Genomic DNA, 20,001 nt, shown 5'->3' on the forward strand with positions numbered 1-20,001 from the left:
AGTAAATAAAATCTTGGGGCGCCTGGGTGGCTCAGTTGGTTAAGCGACTGCCTTCAGCTCAGGTCATGATCCTGGAGTCCCGGGATTGAGTCCCGCATCAGGCTCCCAGCTCCATGGGGAGTCTGTGTCTCCCTCTGACCTTCTCCTCGCTCATATTGTCTCTCACTGTCTCTCTCTCAAACAAATAAAATCTTTAAAAAAAATAATAAAAAAATAAAAATCAAGAAATGATTTGGTAAGTAACTTACACTTCTGTCTTAACAGCACTTGGTAAGCTGTTTTTAAATAAATATAGCTTAATGTAGTAAGATAATTAAAGAGTCTATCTAGAATTTGGGATTAATATGGATTTATATAATAATTTATGTTCCTGTTAAAATATCTCGAACATCACTACAAGGAACAAAGGAGTTGAAAATGCTGACAGGAGACGTTTAAGGGATTACTATAGTGATTAAGTGAGATAGGAAGAGACCATGATCCTTTGGTACGAGCAGAGTCAGCTTGGAGGGATTTAGAAGATCCCCAGATTACTATTAGCTTTTCAACTCATTCAGGTTTGCTATTTAAACAGATAAAATGTACTCACTGAGGTGAGGTAGAAAGAGAGTGTTGTCAGACACACCTGGGTTTATGTGTTCGCTCTGATACTCCTTAGATTTGTAATCTTGGAGCACAGTATACAACCTGTCTGAATTTCAGCTTCCTCACCTGTTATGTGGGGACAGGAATAGCTGCCTCATGGGTTGTATTGAAAACTAAATAAGGTATGTTTATGGAAAGCATTTCCTATTTTGTTTGGCATGTAACTGTTAACAAATGTTTATTTACTTCCCTTCTGGAATTTAGCAGAATTAATCTATAACAGTATGCTAAATTTTAAAGATTTTACTTATTTATTTGACAGACAAGAGATCACAAGCAGGCAGAGAGCGAGGAGGAAGCAGGCTCCCCGTTGAGCAGAGAGCCTGATGCGGGACTCGATCCCAGGACCCTGGGATCATGACCTGACCCGAAGGCAGAGGCTTTAACCCACTGAGCCACCCAGGCACCCCAGAGTATGCTAAATTTTAAAATTTATTTTCATTTTGGGTTAAGATCTCTGTCATACTTTTTCAGCATACACGCTTCAGTTTTAAAGTAAAAGCCATGTGGAAATGGACAATATCCAAATTAGACAAAATTCGAATTAGTGAAATTGTGCTTAGGTTTTACTCTTGGTAGTATAATTGCATGTATTTTACAAAGCCAAGGCTTATGGATGTATTTTCAGTGTGTAATTCATGTATTTGCAGGTAGATTTATTTTAGCAGAGCAGCATGTGACTTAAACCTGGATCTGACTTTAACATTTCAGTGATCTAATAGAGCTAACTTCTGAAAAAATTGAAGTGGTGTTCTTAAAAATAGTTATAAATGCAGTTTTAAAAATTGACATACGATTTATACATCATAAAATTAACCCACTTAAGTTGTAGAATGCAGTGGTTTTTACTGTAATCACAGTTGTAAAGCTGTTGCTGTTGTCTAATTCCGGAGTGTTTTCAGCATCCCAAAGGGACACCCCTTACCCGTTCGCAGTTACTCCCCGTCTTCCTTCTCCCATGCCAGTACACCCAAGCCTAGACAACCACGAATTTACTTTCTGTCTCTATGGATTTGCCTCTTCTGAATATTTCATATAAATAGAAGCATATGGTATGTGGCCTTTTGTGTCTGGCTTTTGTCACTTACCGTAATGTTTTCAAGGCTCTCATATATGTTGTAGCACATATCAGAACTTTGTTCTTGGGATGCTTGGGTGGCTCAGGTAAGCATCTGCCTTTGGCTCAGGTCATGATCTCAGGGTCCTGGGATCGAGTCCCGAATCCGGCTCCCCGCTCAGCAGGGAGCCTACTTCTCCCTCTGCCTGCCACTCCCCCTGTTAGTGTGTGCACGCTCTCTCTCTCTCTCTCTGACAAATAAAAAAAATAGAGCTATCTTTAAAACAAACAAACAAACAAAACCAACCACTTTATTCTTTTTTTAAGGCTAAATAATACTCCATTACATATATACCACATTTTCTTTATCCATTCATCAGCTGATGGACATTTGGGTCGTTTCTACTCTTGGGTTATTGTGAACAGTGCTGCATTTGTCTACAAGTCTTTGTTACTTTCAGTTTCTTGGGGATATACCAAGAAGTGGGATTGCTGGGTCATATGGCAAGCAATTTTTTAAAACACTGAAAGCCTGAAAAAAGTAGTTGAGTACAAAATTTGAATTTAGAATGAAACCTCTGTCTTGTCTATTTACCTTTATATATGGTTTTTGATGGAGATTTGGACTGGATGTATATTGCTTAAGTATTATAAGAATAAGTAAAAATAATCAGAAGTCTTTAATTGGGTTTCCTTGTATATGTTCTAATAGGGGAACAAGGAGAAAAATAACAAATTACATAAAAGCAACCTACAGACTTCTCTCTTACTGGCAGCTGATTCTGTAAATAATTCTAATTGGATTTCATCCAAGGTAAAAGCAGAAGGGGAAGACATTGTTTGATAGAATATGGCAGTAGGTTGAAATTTTTCACCTTGGGGATTATTCACTGAAAATAGCGGATGTCCTTTTCATCAAGTTGAAACATAACTTGTTTAAACATCCTTTTACCTAGATGTGACCAAAACTGCTTTTCAGTGTTTGGGGCCAGATGTCCTTGAACTTTGTGTGTGTTATATCATGAAACCTACTTACCATGGAGCAGTAGTGGCCACCTCATCTCTGAAGTAACTTGAATCAAACACATTCTAAAGACAACTTATATAATGACTTTAGATATACTTGAAAATGGAATGTTCGCCAGCCGTCCATATTTATGTAGATTGACACCACAGATGAATTTTGAAGGCTGTTCTTTTTTTTTTTTTTTTAAATATTTTATTTATTTATTTGACAGAGATCACAAGTAGGCAGAGAGGCAGGCAGAGAGAGAGAGGAGGAAGCAGGCTCCCTGCTGAGCAGAGAGCCCGATGCGGGACTCGATCCCAGGACCCTGAGATCATGACCTGAGCCGAAGGCAGCGGCTTAACCCACTGAGCCACCCAGGCGCCCTTGAAGGCTATTCTATACCCGCCTTTTTTTTTCCCATAAAAAATAAATTGGAAAACTTTAAGACCTCTGATTCTGAACCTAATCAGTTTGAACTTCAATCTTGTAAGAATATTTCTTTCCATTAAGGACTTAAATCCAAAGTACTATAAATTTAGTATAATTAGATTATCCTGAACATTTGAACACCAGATTTTAAAATATTTTTTGTCATAGCACTTACAGTTCCATCAAACTAGTGAGGAAGAACCACGGAGAAATTATTTTAAAGTATTTTCTAAACATTTGAATCTCTTAAGGTACTTTTGGGAGTGGGGAAAGGAGAAGGTTGTAAAGGTGTCATTCTTTCCTTCAAAACTCTGTGGTGCAAAAATAGGGGTTCATAACTCAGAGCTGGCTGAAACATGTAGCTGAAGTGTAGATTTTATGTAAATGGTATGAAGAAATGAGTGCTTCCTTGACATATCAGAACATTTAAACCTTTTTTTTTAATAAGTAAAAAGGATTTGAGAGAAGAGAGCCTAGGTACAGAATAGCATGGAGTCATGAAAGTATGTGGTGTGAGAGACTAGAGAATAAAGTTGAGCAGAGCATGGAGAATAGTTGAACTGGGGATTTAGTGGGAGAAAAAGTGAAAAAAAATTCATTAGGTTTTATATGGAATTGACTGTAAAGAACAGTTAAGGTGGTGGGAAGGATATGAACTTTTGAATTAGATATTTTTTTTTACTTTGTGACATGGGTGAATTTCTTAATTTTTAAAGTTCTCTGAGCTTCAGTTTATCTCTAAAGGAAGGATAATAGTCATGTGAGGTTATAATATCCATGAAAAAGATGGATGTAAATACCAGATATATTAGCTTATACTCGGGACTTAGTAAGCTACTACTCATACTTTATTTATATTTTTAGAAAGTCTTGTTGGAGGCTTCTGATATACACCCAAAACAATGAAAAGCAGGGACTTCGGCAGGTATTTGTACACTCATGTTCATGGCAGCATTATTTGCAATACCCAAAGGGTGGAAGTGACCTAAGTGTCCATTGATGGATGAATGGGTAAACAAAACATCCCATGGCCGTGCCGTGGAATGCTATACAGTCTTAAAAAGGAAGAAAATGCTGACACAATCTACCACATGGATGAACCCTGAGGGCATTGTGCTAACTGAAGTAAGCTGGTCACGATAGGATAAATACTTTACGATTCCCCTCCTGTGAGGTGCATAGAGTAGGCCAATCCAGAGACAGAAGAATGATGGTTGTTAGGGGCTTGAGGGAAAGGGGATTGAGAGTTGTTAACAGGTGTAGTTTCATGGGCGCCTGGGTGTCTCAATGGGTTAAGCCTCTGCCTTCGGCTTAGGTCATGATCTCAGGGTCCTGGGATCGAGCCTCACAGCGGGCTCTTTGCTTGCCAGGGAGCCTGCTTCCCCCGCCCTCTGCCTGCCTCTCTGCCTACTTGTGATCTCTCTGTCAGATAAATTAAAAAAATATATATATATTTAAAAGCAGGTATAGAGTTTCAGTTTTGTAAGAAAACAGTTCTGGAAATGTTGGTGATGGTTGTACAGCAGTGTGAATGACTGCCATGGAACTACGCACTTAAAAATACCCACTTAAAATGGGAAGTTTTATGTTTTTACCCTATTGGGTGAGTTTAATACAATTTCATATGCATTTATGTGTAAGAATGCAAACATTTGAGCAACAGCACACTGCTCATCTCTATGTCATTCAGCAGTGCTTTGTTCCAGGAGCAAATGACCGTTCTATTTAATTGCCATATCATTTAGTTTTACTAAACTGGGTTTTTGTGTGTGTGTGTGTTTGTGTTTTTTTTTTTTTTTTTTTTTTTTAAAGATTTTATTTATTTATTTGAGAGAGAGACAGTGAGAGAGAGCATGAGCGAGGAGAAGGTCAGAGGGAGGAGCAGACTCCCCATGGAGCTGGGAGCCCGATGCGGGACTCGATCCCGGGACTCCGGGATCATGACCTGAGCCGAAGGCAGTCGTCCAACCAACTGAGCCACCCAGGCGCCCCTTGTGGTTTTTTTTTTTTTTTTGACATTTTAGTAGGAAGAATAGTTCCTGCCATTCTGAATTTGAAAATTACCATAGAGATCATTGTGTCTAGTACTTCTGTTTTACAACTGAAGGGCAGGCTTGGAGGTTGGTTGTACTTAATGGATTTTGCTAACTACAAATCATTTTAAGAATGTATTCACTGGAACCGTTTTCCATGCTTTCGATTAGCTCAACTGGATAAAACAGTTGGACAACTAATGAATTCAGCCAAATATTTTTTTCTATTCACAGAGGAGTGTTGTTTTACCACATAGTCTCCTGTAGATAGCATCTTGATTAAATAAAGTTCATTAAGAATCAGGAATAATTTTTATAATACTGGTTTGCTATATTCACTGTTTGCCCCCCTCTTCCTCCGTAGCTGACTTAAAATTATTTCTCTGTGATTATGCAAGGCATTTCAGCTGTAATGGTCCCTATTCTGCATTTAGCTCCATGTCTACCCTTGCATGTCCCAACAGTCCTTAAAGGAATCTAAACAAAGGGACATCTACTCTGGGATACTATCCTTAGGCATCATGAAGTAGGTCCTGGAATTTCAGTCTTGAACAGGATCAAGTTCTTAGACAGGATTTGCCCTTGCCAGTGTTTATAAGCAAAATAGTGCAATGCAGCAATATTTGTTCCCACTAGAATGATTTAAGCCACTAAGCTTAGGGGGTTAGAATCCTTTTGATGTTGTATTAAGTACCACGTTTTCCCTATTTTCCATTGGTGGTTTTTTTGTTAATTTATACTTAACTATACTGCATATAGTATATATATGACCGAAGTTTTGTACTCTGTACACATTTATGTTAGGTGCATTCAGCTGAAGCATTCTGCCTTACCAGGTATGCCATTCTACCACTTCACACTAGAGATTCTCCAGAGAAGCAGGAGAGAGAGCGAGTAAGGAATCGATTTATATATTTTAAAGAATTGGCTCTTCTGATTGTGGGGGCTAGCAAATATGAAATTTCCAGAAAAGACTGGTAGACTGGAATGTCAGTAATGAATCGGTGTTGCAGTCTCAAATCTGAACTCCACAGTCTGAAAATAAAGGCGAGGTTCCTCTGTTGCAGTTTTGGGGCAGAATTGCTGCTTCTTTGGAAAAACTTAATCTTCGTTCTTAAGGCCTTCAGTTGACTGGATGAATAGCCTCTCCTCACCGCCATTATGGAGGGTGATCTGCTTTACACAGAGTCTTATTGATTTAAATATTAATCACATCTAAAAAATATTTCACAACCACATCTGGACTGATGTTTGACCAAGCAAGTGATCACCGTAGTGAGCCAAACTGACATACAAGATTAACCATAATGTACAGTATTGTCATAGGAGAACAGAGAGGAGGCTGGTTCAGTTTAAGTGATAACTTCACTTCTGATATCTTCTACCTTGAATTGCACATAGGAATTCGTATCTTTTTTTTTTTTTAAGATTTTATTTACTTATTTGAGAGAGAGACAGTGAGAGAGAGCATGAGAGGGGAGAAGGTCAGAGGGAGAAACAGACTCCCTGTGGAGCAGGGAGCCTGATGCGGGACTCGATCCCAGGACTCTGGGATCATGACCTGAGCTGAATGCAGTCGCTTAACCACCTGAGCCACCCAGGCACCCAGGAATTCATATCTTGACCATCAAGCCAGCTCGAGGTTTATAGGTGTATAGATGTGATTATCCTCCATCTTCAAGTTTTCACTGACTTAGACCCATTAATCCAAGACAATGATTGCTCGGCAATGTCATTGAGAGCCTTAGCTTGAAGGTTCAGGAAAATTTATGTTGCCACCTTCAACTGATGCATGTTATAGTCACAGTTCTCTCCCATCCCTATCAGTAAACATGTGTAGAATAAGCACCTTGCCACTTGTGTTTGATTCTAACATTGAAAGTACTGCTGTTCTTGCTTAACATGGCCCTGAAATGTAAGCCAACCCTAGGAATTTGGGGACAGGTTATACCTAGAAATACTGAAGTAGTGATTTATATTAGCTGTAGGGAAATTCATATTACAGAATACATGTAAGTCTTGTGCATTTGTTGAATTTTTTAAGGATTTTAAGAACAATTCTGACATTTTACAAATACGGGTTTGTGTACCCATCTTTGAAATTTAACCTTTTACGAGTTATAATTTGCCTGTGGCATGAGTTGAGGCTGATATAGGTAGTGAGGTGGGGGAAAATTGAGCAGCGTCTTATTGAGCTGTGTTAATGATTTTGCTCTGTATTCTCAGAGCCATGGAAAGCTATTTGGGCTTTAAGCAGAGAAGTGATGTGGTGACCGTTCTTTATTAAAAGGACAAACATTCAGTGGTATGAGAATGGATGACAGGTCAAAAAATGGGTGCAGGGAAGGCCTCAGAATTGGCAAAACAAAGAGGGGGACTGCGTTTGGAAGGAAGATTGTGATTTTGAAGTCCCTCTGATGAGATTGTCAAGTATGTATTTGGATATATGGGACTCTAAGCTAGAGATGTAAAGTTGAGGGATGGCAGGAGTAATTGAAGCCAGGTGTAGGTGAATTTGAGAGAGCCTGGGACTAATAGATGCAGAGAATAAGAGGATCTGGCCAGAGAGGTAGAAAAAATAGAAATTAGGAGTTGATGCTATCAGAGGGACCAAATAGAAACTCGTTTAAAGAATTCCTCCTAGGGTGCGGGGTCATTTCATGATCTCGGTGCTCAGATCATGATTCCTGGGTGCTGGGATCAGTTTCTGTGTGGGGCTCCCTGCTCAGTGCAGAGTCTGTTTTGCAGCCCCCCCCCCTTGCCTCCTGCTCATCCATGCTTTCTCTCTGTCTCTCAAATACATAAATACAATCTTATAAAACAAAAACAAACCATAAAGAATTTCTCCTTTAAAGTGGTCAAAATGCTGACTGTTGCTAAGATTGAGACTGAGAAAATGTCCCTTAACTTTATTAAATAGTGTAATCTTCAGGATAGCTGGTGTGTAGAGATGGGCTCAGGGTAGGATGAAGTAGGCTGAGAAGTGTGAGGTGAGGTTATTGAGAAATGTTGTAGCGAGCTACTTCAAGAAATTTAGCTCTGAAGGGGAGAAGAGAGATGGGGCAGTAGTTGGAAGGAAAGAGGTCCAATAGGTAGGAGAGATCTGAGCATGTTTGAATACTGACCATTAGCATCTGATAGAAAACACAAGGTGGAACACTGAAGGTAGGATCCATTTCAAGCTTCCTGCTGGGGTTGCATCTTTATCCTGATCATAGAGATAGCGACTAGTCTCAAAAGATAGAATACCTCCTCTGTAGTGATGGGTGTAAAGGAGAAATAATATCATTATTTATTTTCCTAATTCCCTGTTATATTCACCAGGGTCCAAACAGGAAACAAGCTGCACAGTAATTTGAATAGGGCAAGTTTAATATAAGGATGAACTGTGCAGGGGTTACCTGATAAGAGCAAAAGTCTATTCTAAAAAGTATAGGAATCTCAGAGAGGGCAGCCACTACCCCAGAGCTAAGGCAGGGCATTCAAAAAAGAAGCAAATCTAGAAGGGTTATACCTCTCACCCCCGCCCTCCCTCGCCCCTTGAAGGCATGGCCAATTGGATGGCAGAGAAGTCTGCTGAGGTGTTGAGCTGATTTCCAGAATTTCCAGAATTCTCAAACTCCTTGCCCAAAGTGGTGGTGGCTCATTGGGAAGCTTCTCTCAAGGAAATGATGTGTGCTACTGGCCACCTCAGGCAGCTGGTTGCCTCACATGGAGAAGGCTGCTAGGAGGGACACGTGAGAACCGGGAAGAGAGCTTTCTTGTCCTTTGCTTTCCTTCCAGTGCTCTCTACCAGCAAAGTTTAATACTGTGCCAGCTGACATGTTTTAGGGTCCACCTCCGTTATCTGAAATAGTGGAACTGAGAGACAGTAAATGGATAAGTGACATCGATGATTGATCTTTTAAACTTTTTCTACTCTTTTGCTGTAATGATAATGATGAGTATCCTTGGCACACATTCATATCCTTCGTGCACATATTTTCTGTTTAGCTCACTCATAAGAGCGGACCGTGGTAGAGCTTATCCAGAGATGCAACGAGTGGTCCTTAGGTTTTGTTCTTCCCTTTTGTGTGCGCGAAGTTATTTCTGGAAGGAAATGAGAAGTACAGATTGTGTTTGGGAAAGAGAATTGGGCGGTCACCTTTTCTGAAAACGAAAATTTTACACATATTTTTTTTTTTCTTTTTCTTTCTTTCTTTTTTTTTATATTTAGAAAACTTTAATCTCAGAACTCTGAAATCCATTTTTAAAAACAAAAATGAATACACAAATATTTTTTATTGTAAATGTAAAAGATGTTATCTGTTCTGTTAAACTTAACTTTATTGTTTCATTTCTCAGCATGTTATGGTTTATGAAACAGTGTCCTATTCTATCATGTCCTGTTCTGTCTGCTGAAGGCACCAGTCTCTGACCTTGCTTTAACATCACTTGTGGCTCAAAATGAATCAGGATATTTTCATTTAGTAGTTTCCTCTTACTGCTATCAAAACGAGGTCATCCAGTTTCCTTTGTTTCTTTGACCCTTACCTGGCATTTGATGTGATGATACCCAGTGGGGGGAGTCTTAATAACGTTGCTGCCAAGCCTGACTTTTAGTGTCAGCGCCGGGAGGGCTCTTCACAAGAAGTGTGAGAGAGACAGCTTGAGTGTGATGATTCTACTCAGTTCTGAGTTTTCTTTCTGTAGTAAGAATTCTTTTTGTTCTTACAACAAAGCCTTTTTTTTTTTTTTAAGATTTTATTTATTTATCTGACAGAGAGATATCAAGAGAGGGAACATAAGCAGGAGAAGTGGGAGAGGGAGAAGCAGGATTCCCACGGAGCAGGGAGCCTGATGTGGGGCTCGATGTGGGGCTCGATCCCAGCCAAAGGCAGATGCTTAACGACTGAGCCACCCAGGCGCCCCTACAACAAGGGTTTTACAAAGAGTACTAAGACAGTTTCTTAACAGTAATGACAGTCATTTTAAGAAATACTTTTTCCCTGTAAATATCACTTTGTGGATTATGCTGTAATAAAATAACATTGAAAATTGTAGGTGGAGAATTTAGTTTTTTAAAAACACTAGAAGAAAGTATTTATAATACTGTTTTTTTGACCGTTAACCAAAATTTGTTTTTATTTCAGTGTTAATATTGTAGAACTTAGATCTGGTACAAAATTGTATTGCTCATTAGGTTTTTTGTTTGTTTTTTTAAACTTAAATTACTAAAGCAGAAAAGAGTTATCTGTTCTTCGATCCATTTTGGAGCAGAAGGAAAAAAAAACAGTATTTTGACACTTAATTCTGTATTATTTAGTGTTTTTTTGCCATTAAAATTTCAAGAAAGATCCAAATTATGTTTGATTTTTGCCTCATTTGATTAAAACATTATTTGTTTTGCTGCTTCAGGGAGCAAAAAACAATCCATGTGTAGTTTCTGTTACAGCTTAAAGAGTTTTTATAATAGCATTTTCTTAAATTCTTTAAACATTTTTTTCCCTAAGTATCTTTAACATTTCTCCGTAGGAAGGAGTGTAGATTTTTAAGACTATAAAGACCCGTGAAGTAGAAAGAGCTTGAGTGCATTTATATTTGAGTGGTCTGTGAAGTTCAGTGTCAAAAATGTTTGTTGTGTTCAGTACTAACACCTACCATTTATCTCAAGTAATTCTGTGTAGTCTTAAGTATTGAATCCAGTGTTACCATTAGAGTCCGCATCCTTTAAGCTTTTTTTTTTTTTTTTTTAATTTTATTTATTTGAGAGAGAGAGAGGGAGAGCAGGTGGGAGGGAGAAGAAGAGAGAATCTGAAGCAGATTCCACACTGAGTGCAGAGCCTGATGCAGGGCTTCATCTCACAACTGTGAGATCATGACCTGAGTCTAAACCAAGAGTCGGACACTTAACTGACTGAGACACTCAGGTGCCCCCCTCATTAAGCTCTTGTTGAACTAGGTGATGAGCAATTTGAAGTTCTTTATTGATGACAGTCTGACTAATTCAGTGGTTGTTTCTTAGTCATTTTCTTGGTTGGTATTTCAGGACTGCAGGAATATGTGGAGGCTGTCTCTTTTCAACACTTCATCAAAACACGATCACTAATCAGTATGGATGAAATTAATAAACAATTGATATTTACAACAGAAGAATATGGAAAAGAAAATAAGACCGTAAGAATTTAAAATCATTTCACATTTATTACATAATTTATATAACAGTATAGTGATGTTAGGAGATTTGCTGTCTTGCAATGCTAAGGAATATTGAGATAGCGGGGTTCCTTCTAAAGTGTGATTTCAGAGGATTCAGAGGATTTCAGAGAATTAAGGAAATGGCCTTTTGAAAATTTTTGCTTGTGGATGGAACAAGAGCAGCTATGGCTGTGTTGGGGGAGAATAATGCTATTTATCTAAAGCACTGCCAAGTGATTACTGTTAAGTCCAGTTTTGATTTTACTGTTATTTATGATTTGCCTTTTGTAAGCACTATCTCATTTAATTTTGTTACTAACTGAATGAGGTAAGAGTTATCACCCTCATTTTACAAAGTAGGAAATAGGGTTTAGAGAGTTGAAATAACTTACCAAAAGCCACACAGCTAACTAAGTGTGACAGAGCTAAACTTGGAAACCAGGTGTTTTGAAATCTAAGCCAGTGCCCTTGCCTACTCTGCCAGTTATTTCTCAAAATGTGCTACAGAAACCCCTGTACCAAGTATCTGCCTCAAAGGAGTGTTTTATAGGATTTGATTTCAAGGTTTTCACTTAGGCCGCGTTCAGTATATGACACATAAGTGCTCACTAGTGGTCATTGTAAAAGTTAATATAAAATTGTTACTGTATAGGAGAGCTGTTAATCACTTACTAAATTCATAAAGCTTGTATCTGAAAATTATGTAGCTATTCCGAATTAAGAAACATTTTTGCAGTTTGACTTTTAAATAAATAGTTTTTCCCCTGGGTTTTAGAATGTAATATTCAGGCAACTAAAGGTGAGATTTGATACTTCCTGAGATACCAGTACACTTAAGGATACAATTAGACAGTTTTTCCTTAGTTTTTCATAATTTTTTATTACTTTTTAAACATTACTCAGTCAGGATGGTTAGGCAGAAGTTGGAGGAAGCTGTAGAAGGAATGTTTTCTTGAATATTAGCTAAAATGTTAACATTGAAAGGTCAGACTTAATTTGGCATGACGAATATAACTTTAAGGAAGCCATGTACATTCTCAGTTTTTAAAATTACATGAGGTTTATTAAGGAGGACATTCATTTTTGAGAAGTAAAATTCTTTTAGATTTTTTTATTTAGTGAAGATTGAATTATGAAAAGAATAAGCCTATTTGATCCTGCTTCTTAAATATATTAGAGAAGTTACCACACCCTCTTTCAGGTTCTTTCTAATTCAGAATGGAAATAATCAGGGCAAAAATGTAAAGAAAAACTGAGAGTAATGCATTGTTTTCAGGATTTAGGTAGTAAATTATTCTATGACTATGGTATCATAATAATTCATATGTACTTTTCAAATTAAGACCCACATCATAAATAATTTTTCCTTTTAGTACTCAAGATTCTTGGTGTCGAAAATTCTGGGCTTTTGATAGGGGAGGGCATTTTGTTCTGACTTGCCTACTGAGAATATTGTCAAAACAATTTAAATTTTTTTAAATGTTTTACCAGGAAAAATTTCAAACATACAGTAAAGTGGAGCGAATAGTAGCATATGGACACCCATGTACCTACTACCTGGTCTCAGTAATTATTACTATTTTACCATATTTGCTCTATCGAGATACTTTTCACTAAACTACTTTAAAGTAGGGGCCCAGTGGGTTAAACTACTTTAAAGTAAATTATAGATGCCATGATATTTCACCCCTACATACTTCAGACACATCTTGAAAAATTGCATTTCGAGAAGTTTTCTTTTCTCTAGTTTCTAATATAATTATCAGTGAAGCAGAATTTATTTCCTTGGTAATTAGTTGAAATTTGTTAAATTTTTAACATGCTTGTTTCTCTAAAATCAACTTCTTAGTCATAACCAGGGAACTCTTTCCATCTAATAATGGAAACAAAGAACATTATTATGTGCTTAAGCCAAAGTTATTTTTATAAACAACCTATAAAATGCGGTCCTCCCCACTTCCCCTCCCATAATGTACCCTTTCTCAAAAGATGTTCTCCTAACAGAAACAGAACATAACAGGTAGTTTTATGTCATGATGTTGTTTCAGAGGCATCAGAAAAATTAGGAAATTGTGACTTTGGGTACTTATCTGGGTATGTCATTAACTAGCTCTGTGACGTATTGCATTTCTTGGACCTCACTTTTTATATCTGCGTTGAAAGGATTGGCCCAGACGGTCTCTGAAGAGTTCCATGCTATCAAGTGATGTTAATAAAAACGTAAATTTGACTCTGTCATTTCCTTGCTTAATTCTCAGTGACTGTCTGTTACCCACAGGTAAAGTTCACATTCCTTAATGTGACTTTCTTTCTGTAGTCGTCCTGTACTATTACTTGCTTTAAACTTTACCCAAGGAAATACCTCATGAGTTCCTCCAATACGTAACACAGCCCTCACCTGCACACCTTTGCAGTTCTCTGTGCCTCAGATGTTCTCCAGTATGACTGCAACCTCACTCAGCGATGTCTCATACAGACTTTTAATAATAATGTAGGCCTCTCCTCTTCCAGAAAGGTTCCAATAGAGAGAGGGAAAGGTGGACATGGAGAGAGGAGATGGATGTGATGGTGGCGGTGATAGCAGCTAACATTTATTGAGTATTTACTTTGTGTTGGGCATTATGCCAAGAGCTTGGTAAATGTTATCTCATCCTTAAAATAAACCTCTGAGGTAGGTACTGTTATCCCATTTTACAGATGAGGAAACTGAGGTTTAGAGAGATGAAATAACTTGCCCAAGGGCATACACCTTATGAAGCAAGGTCCTGGAAGAGGTGGGAGGAGATGGGTCAAGGTCATTTGGAAGAGTTAACCTCAAACAAGAGGAGGGACAACTCATCATCTGAGACTGGAGGATAGAAGGTAAAGATGGATGGGGACACAAATGAGCTTTTTATTTTGTTTTGTTTTGTAGGATAAGGTCATTCAGAGAGCTTATGTCAGGTGATCTGTCAAATGGTCAGGTCAGTGAAAGTAGACAAGATTGTCTGCTGGCAGTGGAGAGGTTTGGGATTGTGTAGGGGGCTGAGGAGAGTGGTGAAGGTTTGGAATAGTGTTGGAAGAGACCGGAGAGAGAACTTATTGGAGTAAGTAAAAAGGATTGGTGAGTATTTGTAGCAGTACCAACTCTGTGTAGTTGTGATTACTTTTTTTTTAGTCTAGTGGTACTCAGCCACTTGAATAAAGCACTAGCATGAGTAGATTTCAATATCGATTCAGGGTGGTGTCTCTGTTGGGCAGATGGAGAAAAAAACAAGAAAAGCTGAGGAGGAGATAGTGAAAGCGATAAATCACGATGGTCAGTGCTATGTGGGGATAGAAGAGGCCAGAAAGGGACTAAGCGACTTAGGAAAACATGAGTGGATCACAAACCTGGAGGGTTTTATGATTTGTCATTTGAATAAGTAAGTGACTGTCATGCCATGAAGTCACCGGGCTTCGTTTAAGAATGTTTTCATTTTACTTCATATGTGAAGTTGGGAATAGTTGATTTTAAAATGATACAGTCAGTATTAGATCACAAAATTATCTGGAGTCACTTACTGCAACTTTCTACCCAGGGCATGTATTCTTGTAACATCCCAAATGGTCATTAAACAAAAAAGACCTTTTTACTTAGAGATTAGTAGGACTCATCTGCTCTTGATTTTGTACCTTAAAATAAATGCAATACCTGCATATTCACACTTTTTCACACTGTTTTTTCTTTGTGTGTGTGTGTGTGTTTTCTTTACCAGCCCTCCTCTGATGCGCAGGATAAGCAGTTTGGCACTTGGAGACTGAAAATCACACCTGTCGATTACCTGCTGGGAGTGGCTGATTTAACTGGAGAGTTGATGCGGATGTGTATTAACAGTGTGGGGAATGGGGACATTGACACCCCCTTTGAAGTGAGCCAGTTTTTACGTCAGGTGTATGATGGGTTCTCATTCATTGGGAATACGGGACCTTATGAGGTTTCTAAAAAGTTGTATACCCTGAAACAAAGTTTGGCCAAAGTGGAGAATGCTTGTTACGCCTTGAAAGTCAGAGGTTCAGAAATTCCAAAACATATGCTGGCAGATGTCTTTTCAGTTAAAACAGAAATGATTGATCAAGAAGAGGGCATTTCTTAGGATACCCTACTTGGTTGTTATTCTCTTGAGAGACCAGTTTGTAAGACTGTTATTTAGTATTTCTTTTGACTTTATTGTGGCTTTTACATAGAAATGTTTTCAGTTGTACTTGTTTTAAATTGTAAACAACCTGTACATAAATTATCGAGATGAATCATTTTTTTTATCTTACTCACGAAAGTTTGCATACAAATATTTGCATATATGCCTATTTGAATTTTTGCTGGCTAAATTTCATCATTTATCTTTGTAATGTGAATATGCTTAGAGTGCACTTTCTGCCATACCTGTTTTAATTGACAGTGTGTGAAGTTTGGAGTGATAATATTTAGTGGAAGCCATTTATAATTTAAGTGAAGATTTTGTTATATATAGAAAAGATTTCTTAGTTACACGTCTGGACTTGAGCTTCCTGTTTAAATTTCTTGGTAATATTTTGTCAAGCCTCCACTATAGGCTTATTCTATAGGACAAGAATGAAAAATTATTAAGTTATCAATAGACTTAATTTTATGAGGTATAGTAGTGAGAATTCATATTCTGGCCAGTTTTTAGGCCATTTTGAATCCATTTGAAAGCCTTCCAGAAAAGTGACAAGACACCCAGTTTTTAGTTTTTACATCTAGTTTTTGTCCTTTATCACAGAAAGTCTGATAGTGAATTGGAGCTAACGTTTTAATATCTTCACTGGTGTTTGAGTTCAATTATATAATTGTACATACATCTGGAAATCTTTCAGTAATGATTATTTAGCAATTCTTTCATTGTCATGTATTACATTAGGCATGTTTCTTATAGATGCGTCTATAAGAAATTACATTTAAATAATTATAATGAAGTTTGAAATTTTTGAAATACTGAGTTAATTCAAACCTTTATAGTTATCCAGTTGTGTTACTTGATAGTATAAAAAGTTGCCAAAGAAAATTTATCATGTACAATTCAGCAATAAGACAATTGTCAACACAGTTGGGAATAACAGTGTAGTCTCTAGTAATATTTAGAAATGGAATTTGCCTTCTGGAATTGGTTATAGCTTATTCCCTGTGATGTGAAACTGATTTGAGCATGACACTACTGGCTGACAACCAGACGTTTCCATTCGGTTTTGTGAGTTTTGAGAATCTAGATAATGGATTTTATTTGTGGAAAGACTGGCTTCTCTGTTTGCAAGGGCTGGTTCTTTGAAAGTGCAAATTTCCCCAAAACAAATATATATGCCATATATATATCATGTAAAGGAAAATGAGACGTAGACATGCCTAATAAATTAGGTTGGTTGGTTTGCTTTGGTGGTGATAAGTGTTTTGGTTTTCCTACTTGAGGACATTGCTAAAATATAGTTTCATTACATATTTTTGTTTCTTTTGCCACTTAAAGTTAAATTTATAATGTTAAAAGTAAAAATAAATGGATTGATGAATGTCTTACAGATGTTTAAAACTGAAGTCTTTAAATAAAATATTGAAAGATAAAAATTAAGCTTATTTTTTGATCATATTGAGAAATACTTAATTAAATTGTTGTAGAATTTTTGGCCTAAATAGGAAGCCTAGTGTAGACTAGCTTAATGTGGAGATTTATTATTTCCTAAAATAAGTCCAGAGATAGAGTTTCAGGAAGGACATCTCTTCAATCATTGACCCAAACTGGGTGACATTCTCGTCTTTCTAAACCAGTTAGTGGAAAGAAGGAGATCACTTGGATAGGCCAACATACCTTTCATCTGAGAGGAGGAGAGACACAAGAAACCGAATTAGGGCATTGTCATCATAGGAGGAGGGGCAAATGGCCTTTGGGTAGGCAGTCAGTAGTATTTACCACAGGTGGATTGGTGCCATTGCTGTTAATGCACTGCCATGTTGCATCTTAAACTAATATGGTGGGTCTTGGACCACTCATAGTAGAGCATCCTAAGTATATCCTGAATGTTCCTCAGTTCTAAAATAGTTGGTCTGGTAGCATCATCTATTGTAATATTTTTCATCTATATTATAAAAAGACTGGTTCTAGATTACATGGCAAGTTACTGACAGAATTCTGAAATAAAATTGGGTTATTTCCTTCATAAGTAATTCCTGCACGTATTAAATCAGTGGGTTTCAGAATCCACACTGCAGAGCCTCAGGGCTTTCTGAGGGTGCCTCAAAGAAGATGCTGGCTGTGTAAATGAGTCATTTGGCAGAATGGGTTTGAAAACTTGATTCAGACTCTTTGCACTCTATAGACTCACCTTAGATTCTAATATACAAATAGATTAAAAGTAAAAGAGTAAGATATTTCATACAAATAGTAACCAAAAGAGAGGTACACAACATAGACTTTAAGGCTACTTTTTTGTTTTTGCTGGGGACATGAAAAACCTGTAATGGTTAAAGGCTCACTCTATCGAGAATATATGGCAATTACAAACACAGACACACACACATTAATGACAGAGCCCCAGAATACATGAAGCCACATCTGACAGAACTCAAAGGAGAAATAGACAATTGAACAGTAGTAGTTGGAGGCTTCCATACCTCACTTTCAGTGACAGCTGGACGGATAAGACCGATGAGTAATGAAATCGAGAACTTGGAGAGCACTTATAGACCAGTTGGACTTAGACTCACACAGACTCACACTCCAACCACTCACGGAAGGCACAGTTCTCTCAACTGTGTGTGGAACATAATCCTCAAAATGTCAGGTTACAAAACCAGTCTCAATACATTCGAAAAGATTGAAACCATATGAAGTATGTGACCCCACAAATGGAATGAAATTAGAAATTAATAACAGAATTAAATGCAGAAAATTCATAAATAGGTGCAAATTAAGCAACATATTTCTGGGTAACCAGTGAATCAAAGGATGTAATCACAGGGAAATCGGAAAATATTTCAAGAGGAATGAAAAATACTGATGGGATGCAACAAAAGCGGTTCTCAGAGGAATGTCTTTATAGCTTCAAATCTGTACATTTTTTTGTTTAAAGATTTTATTTATTTATTTGACAGAGACCGCGAGAGAGCGCGCACAAGCAGGTAGAACAGCAGAGGCAGAGGGAGAAGTAGGCTTTCCACTGAGCAGGGAACCCGATGAACCTGGGATCCTAGGATCATGACCTGAGCCAAAGGCAGATGCTTAAGGACTGAACCACCCAGGTGCCCCTCAAATCCCTACATTTAAAAAGAACGAAGTGAAAATAATTAAATCTGCCTTTAAGAAACTAGAAAAAGAATAGTAAGGTAAACTACAAAACAAATTAGAAAAAGGAAATAACAAATACTTGAATAGAAATAAATGAAGTAGGAAATAGAAAAATAGAGGCCATCAGACCAAAAAAATGGTTCTTTGAAACAATCAACCGAATTAGCAGAATGGGGGTGGGGATTGGGAGTGACTGCTAGCAAGTATGTGATTTATTGTTGAGGTGATAGAAGTGTTCTAGAATTAGTGGGAATGGTTGCACAACCATGTGAATATATTAATACCCATTGAATTGTATGTTTTAAGATGGTGAAATTTATGTTTTGTGAATCGAATCTTTGTATTAGTTTTTTAATGCTTTGTAAAAGTAGATTGATTGCTTTATTGAAATATTGGAGAAATTGCCTAGCAATTTCCCACCATTTCCTAGCAATGTGAAACTGGGTAAAATACTTTGCTTGTGGGAGGATTTTTTTCTAAAACAAATTGTGCAGTTTCTTTAATTGTATAGGACTATTCAAGCTTCTATCATTTCTTAATGGTAAGTTTCAATAAGGTATATTTTTCTCAGGATTAGTGCATTTTATCTTTTCAAATTTTTAATACAAAGTGTTATTAGTATTACATCTATATCCTGGCTATATCATATTAAATATTTGTGTTGTCTCTCTGTATCCATTTTTCTTAGTCCATTTTGCCAGATGTATCTCCATTATGTTAGTCTTTTCAAAAGTTACCTTTTGCTTTTTATTCGTTTTTTAAAATTTCTATTTCCGTATGGTTAACATGCAGTTAATATTAGTTTCAGGTGTGCAGTACAGTGATTCAGCAGTCCTACACATGTCTCAGTGCTCATCGTGATAAGTATACTCTTAATCCCTGTCACCTATTTCCCCCATCCTCCCTTCCTCCGCGCCTCTGGTAACTAACTATTCTCTATAGGTAAAAGGTGTTTTTGGTTTATCTCCTTTTTCTTTGCTCATTTGTTTTGTTTCTTAAATTGTACATATGAGTGAAATCACGTGGTATTTGTCTTTCTCTGACTTCACTTACTTCAGCATTATACTCTGCAGATCCATCCATGCTGTATCAAATGGCAAGAGTTCATTCTTTCTAATGACTGAATAATATTCTTTTTCCATTCATCTATCGATGGACACGTGGGCCGCTTCCATACTCTGGCTGTTGTAAGTAATGCTGCAGTAAACATAGGGGGTGCACATAGCTTTTTGAATTAGTGTTTTCGTATTTCTTGGGTGAATGCCCAGTACTGAAATTGCTGGGATCATATGGTAATTCTTTTCTTAATTTTTTGAGGAGCCTCCATACTGTTTTACCACA

The 20,001-nt window shown here is 37.4% G+C and overlaps 1 protein-coding gene across 5 annotated transcripts in view; it reads left to right on the top strand.

The window, feature by feature from the left end:
* TSNAX (translin associated factor X) overlaps positions 1–16,943 on the top strand; it is a 34,833-nt gene extending 17,890 nt beyond the window's left edge. For 4 of the 5 annotated variants that reach the window (XM_032312558.1, XM_032312561.1, XM_032312560.1 and 1 more), the window contains 2 exons: positions 11,202–11,329; positions 15,088–16,943. In XM_032312558.1, coding sequence (XP_032168449.1) covers positions 11,202–11,329; positions 15,088–15,465 — 506 coding nt within the window. In that variant the 3' untranslated portion in view covers positions 15,466–16,943. Of the gene's footprint in view, positions 1–11,201; positions 11,330–14,047; positions 14,213–15,087 lie in introns of all 5 variants that reach the window. The other variant, XR_004278561.1, reaches the window with a different exon arrangement.
* The last annotated feature ends 3,058 nt before the right edge of the window (positions 16,944–20,001 follow it).

This window comes from Mustela erminea, chromosome 14 (genome assembly GCF_009829155.1).
Source record: "Mustela erminea isolate mMusErm1 chromosome 14, mMusErm1.Pri, whole genome shotgun sequence".
Classification (NCBI taxonomy): Eukaryota; Metazoa; Chordata; class Mammalia; order Carnivora; family Mustelidae; genus Mustela; species Mustela erminea.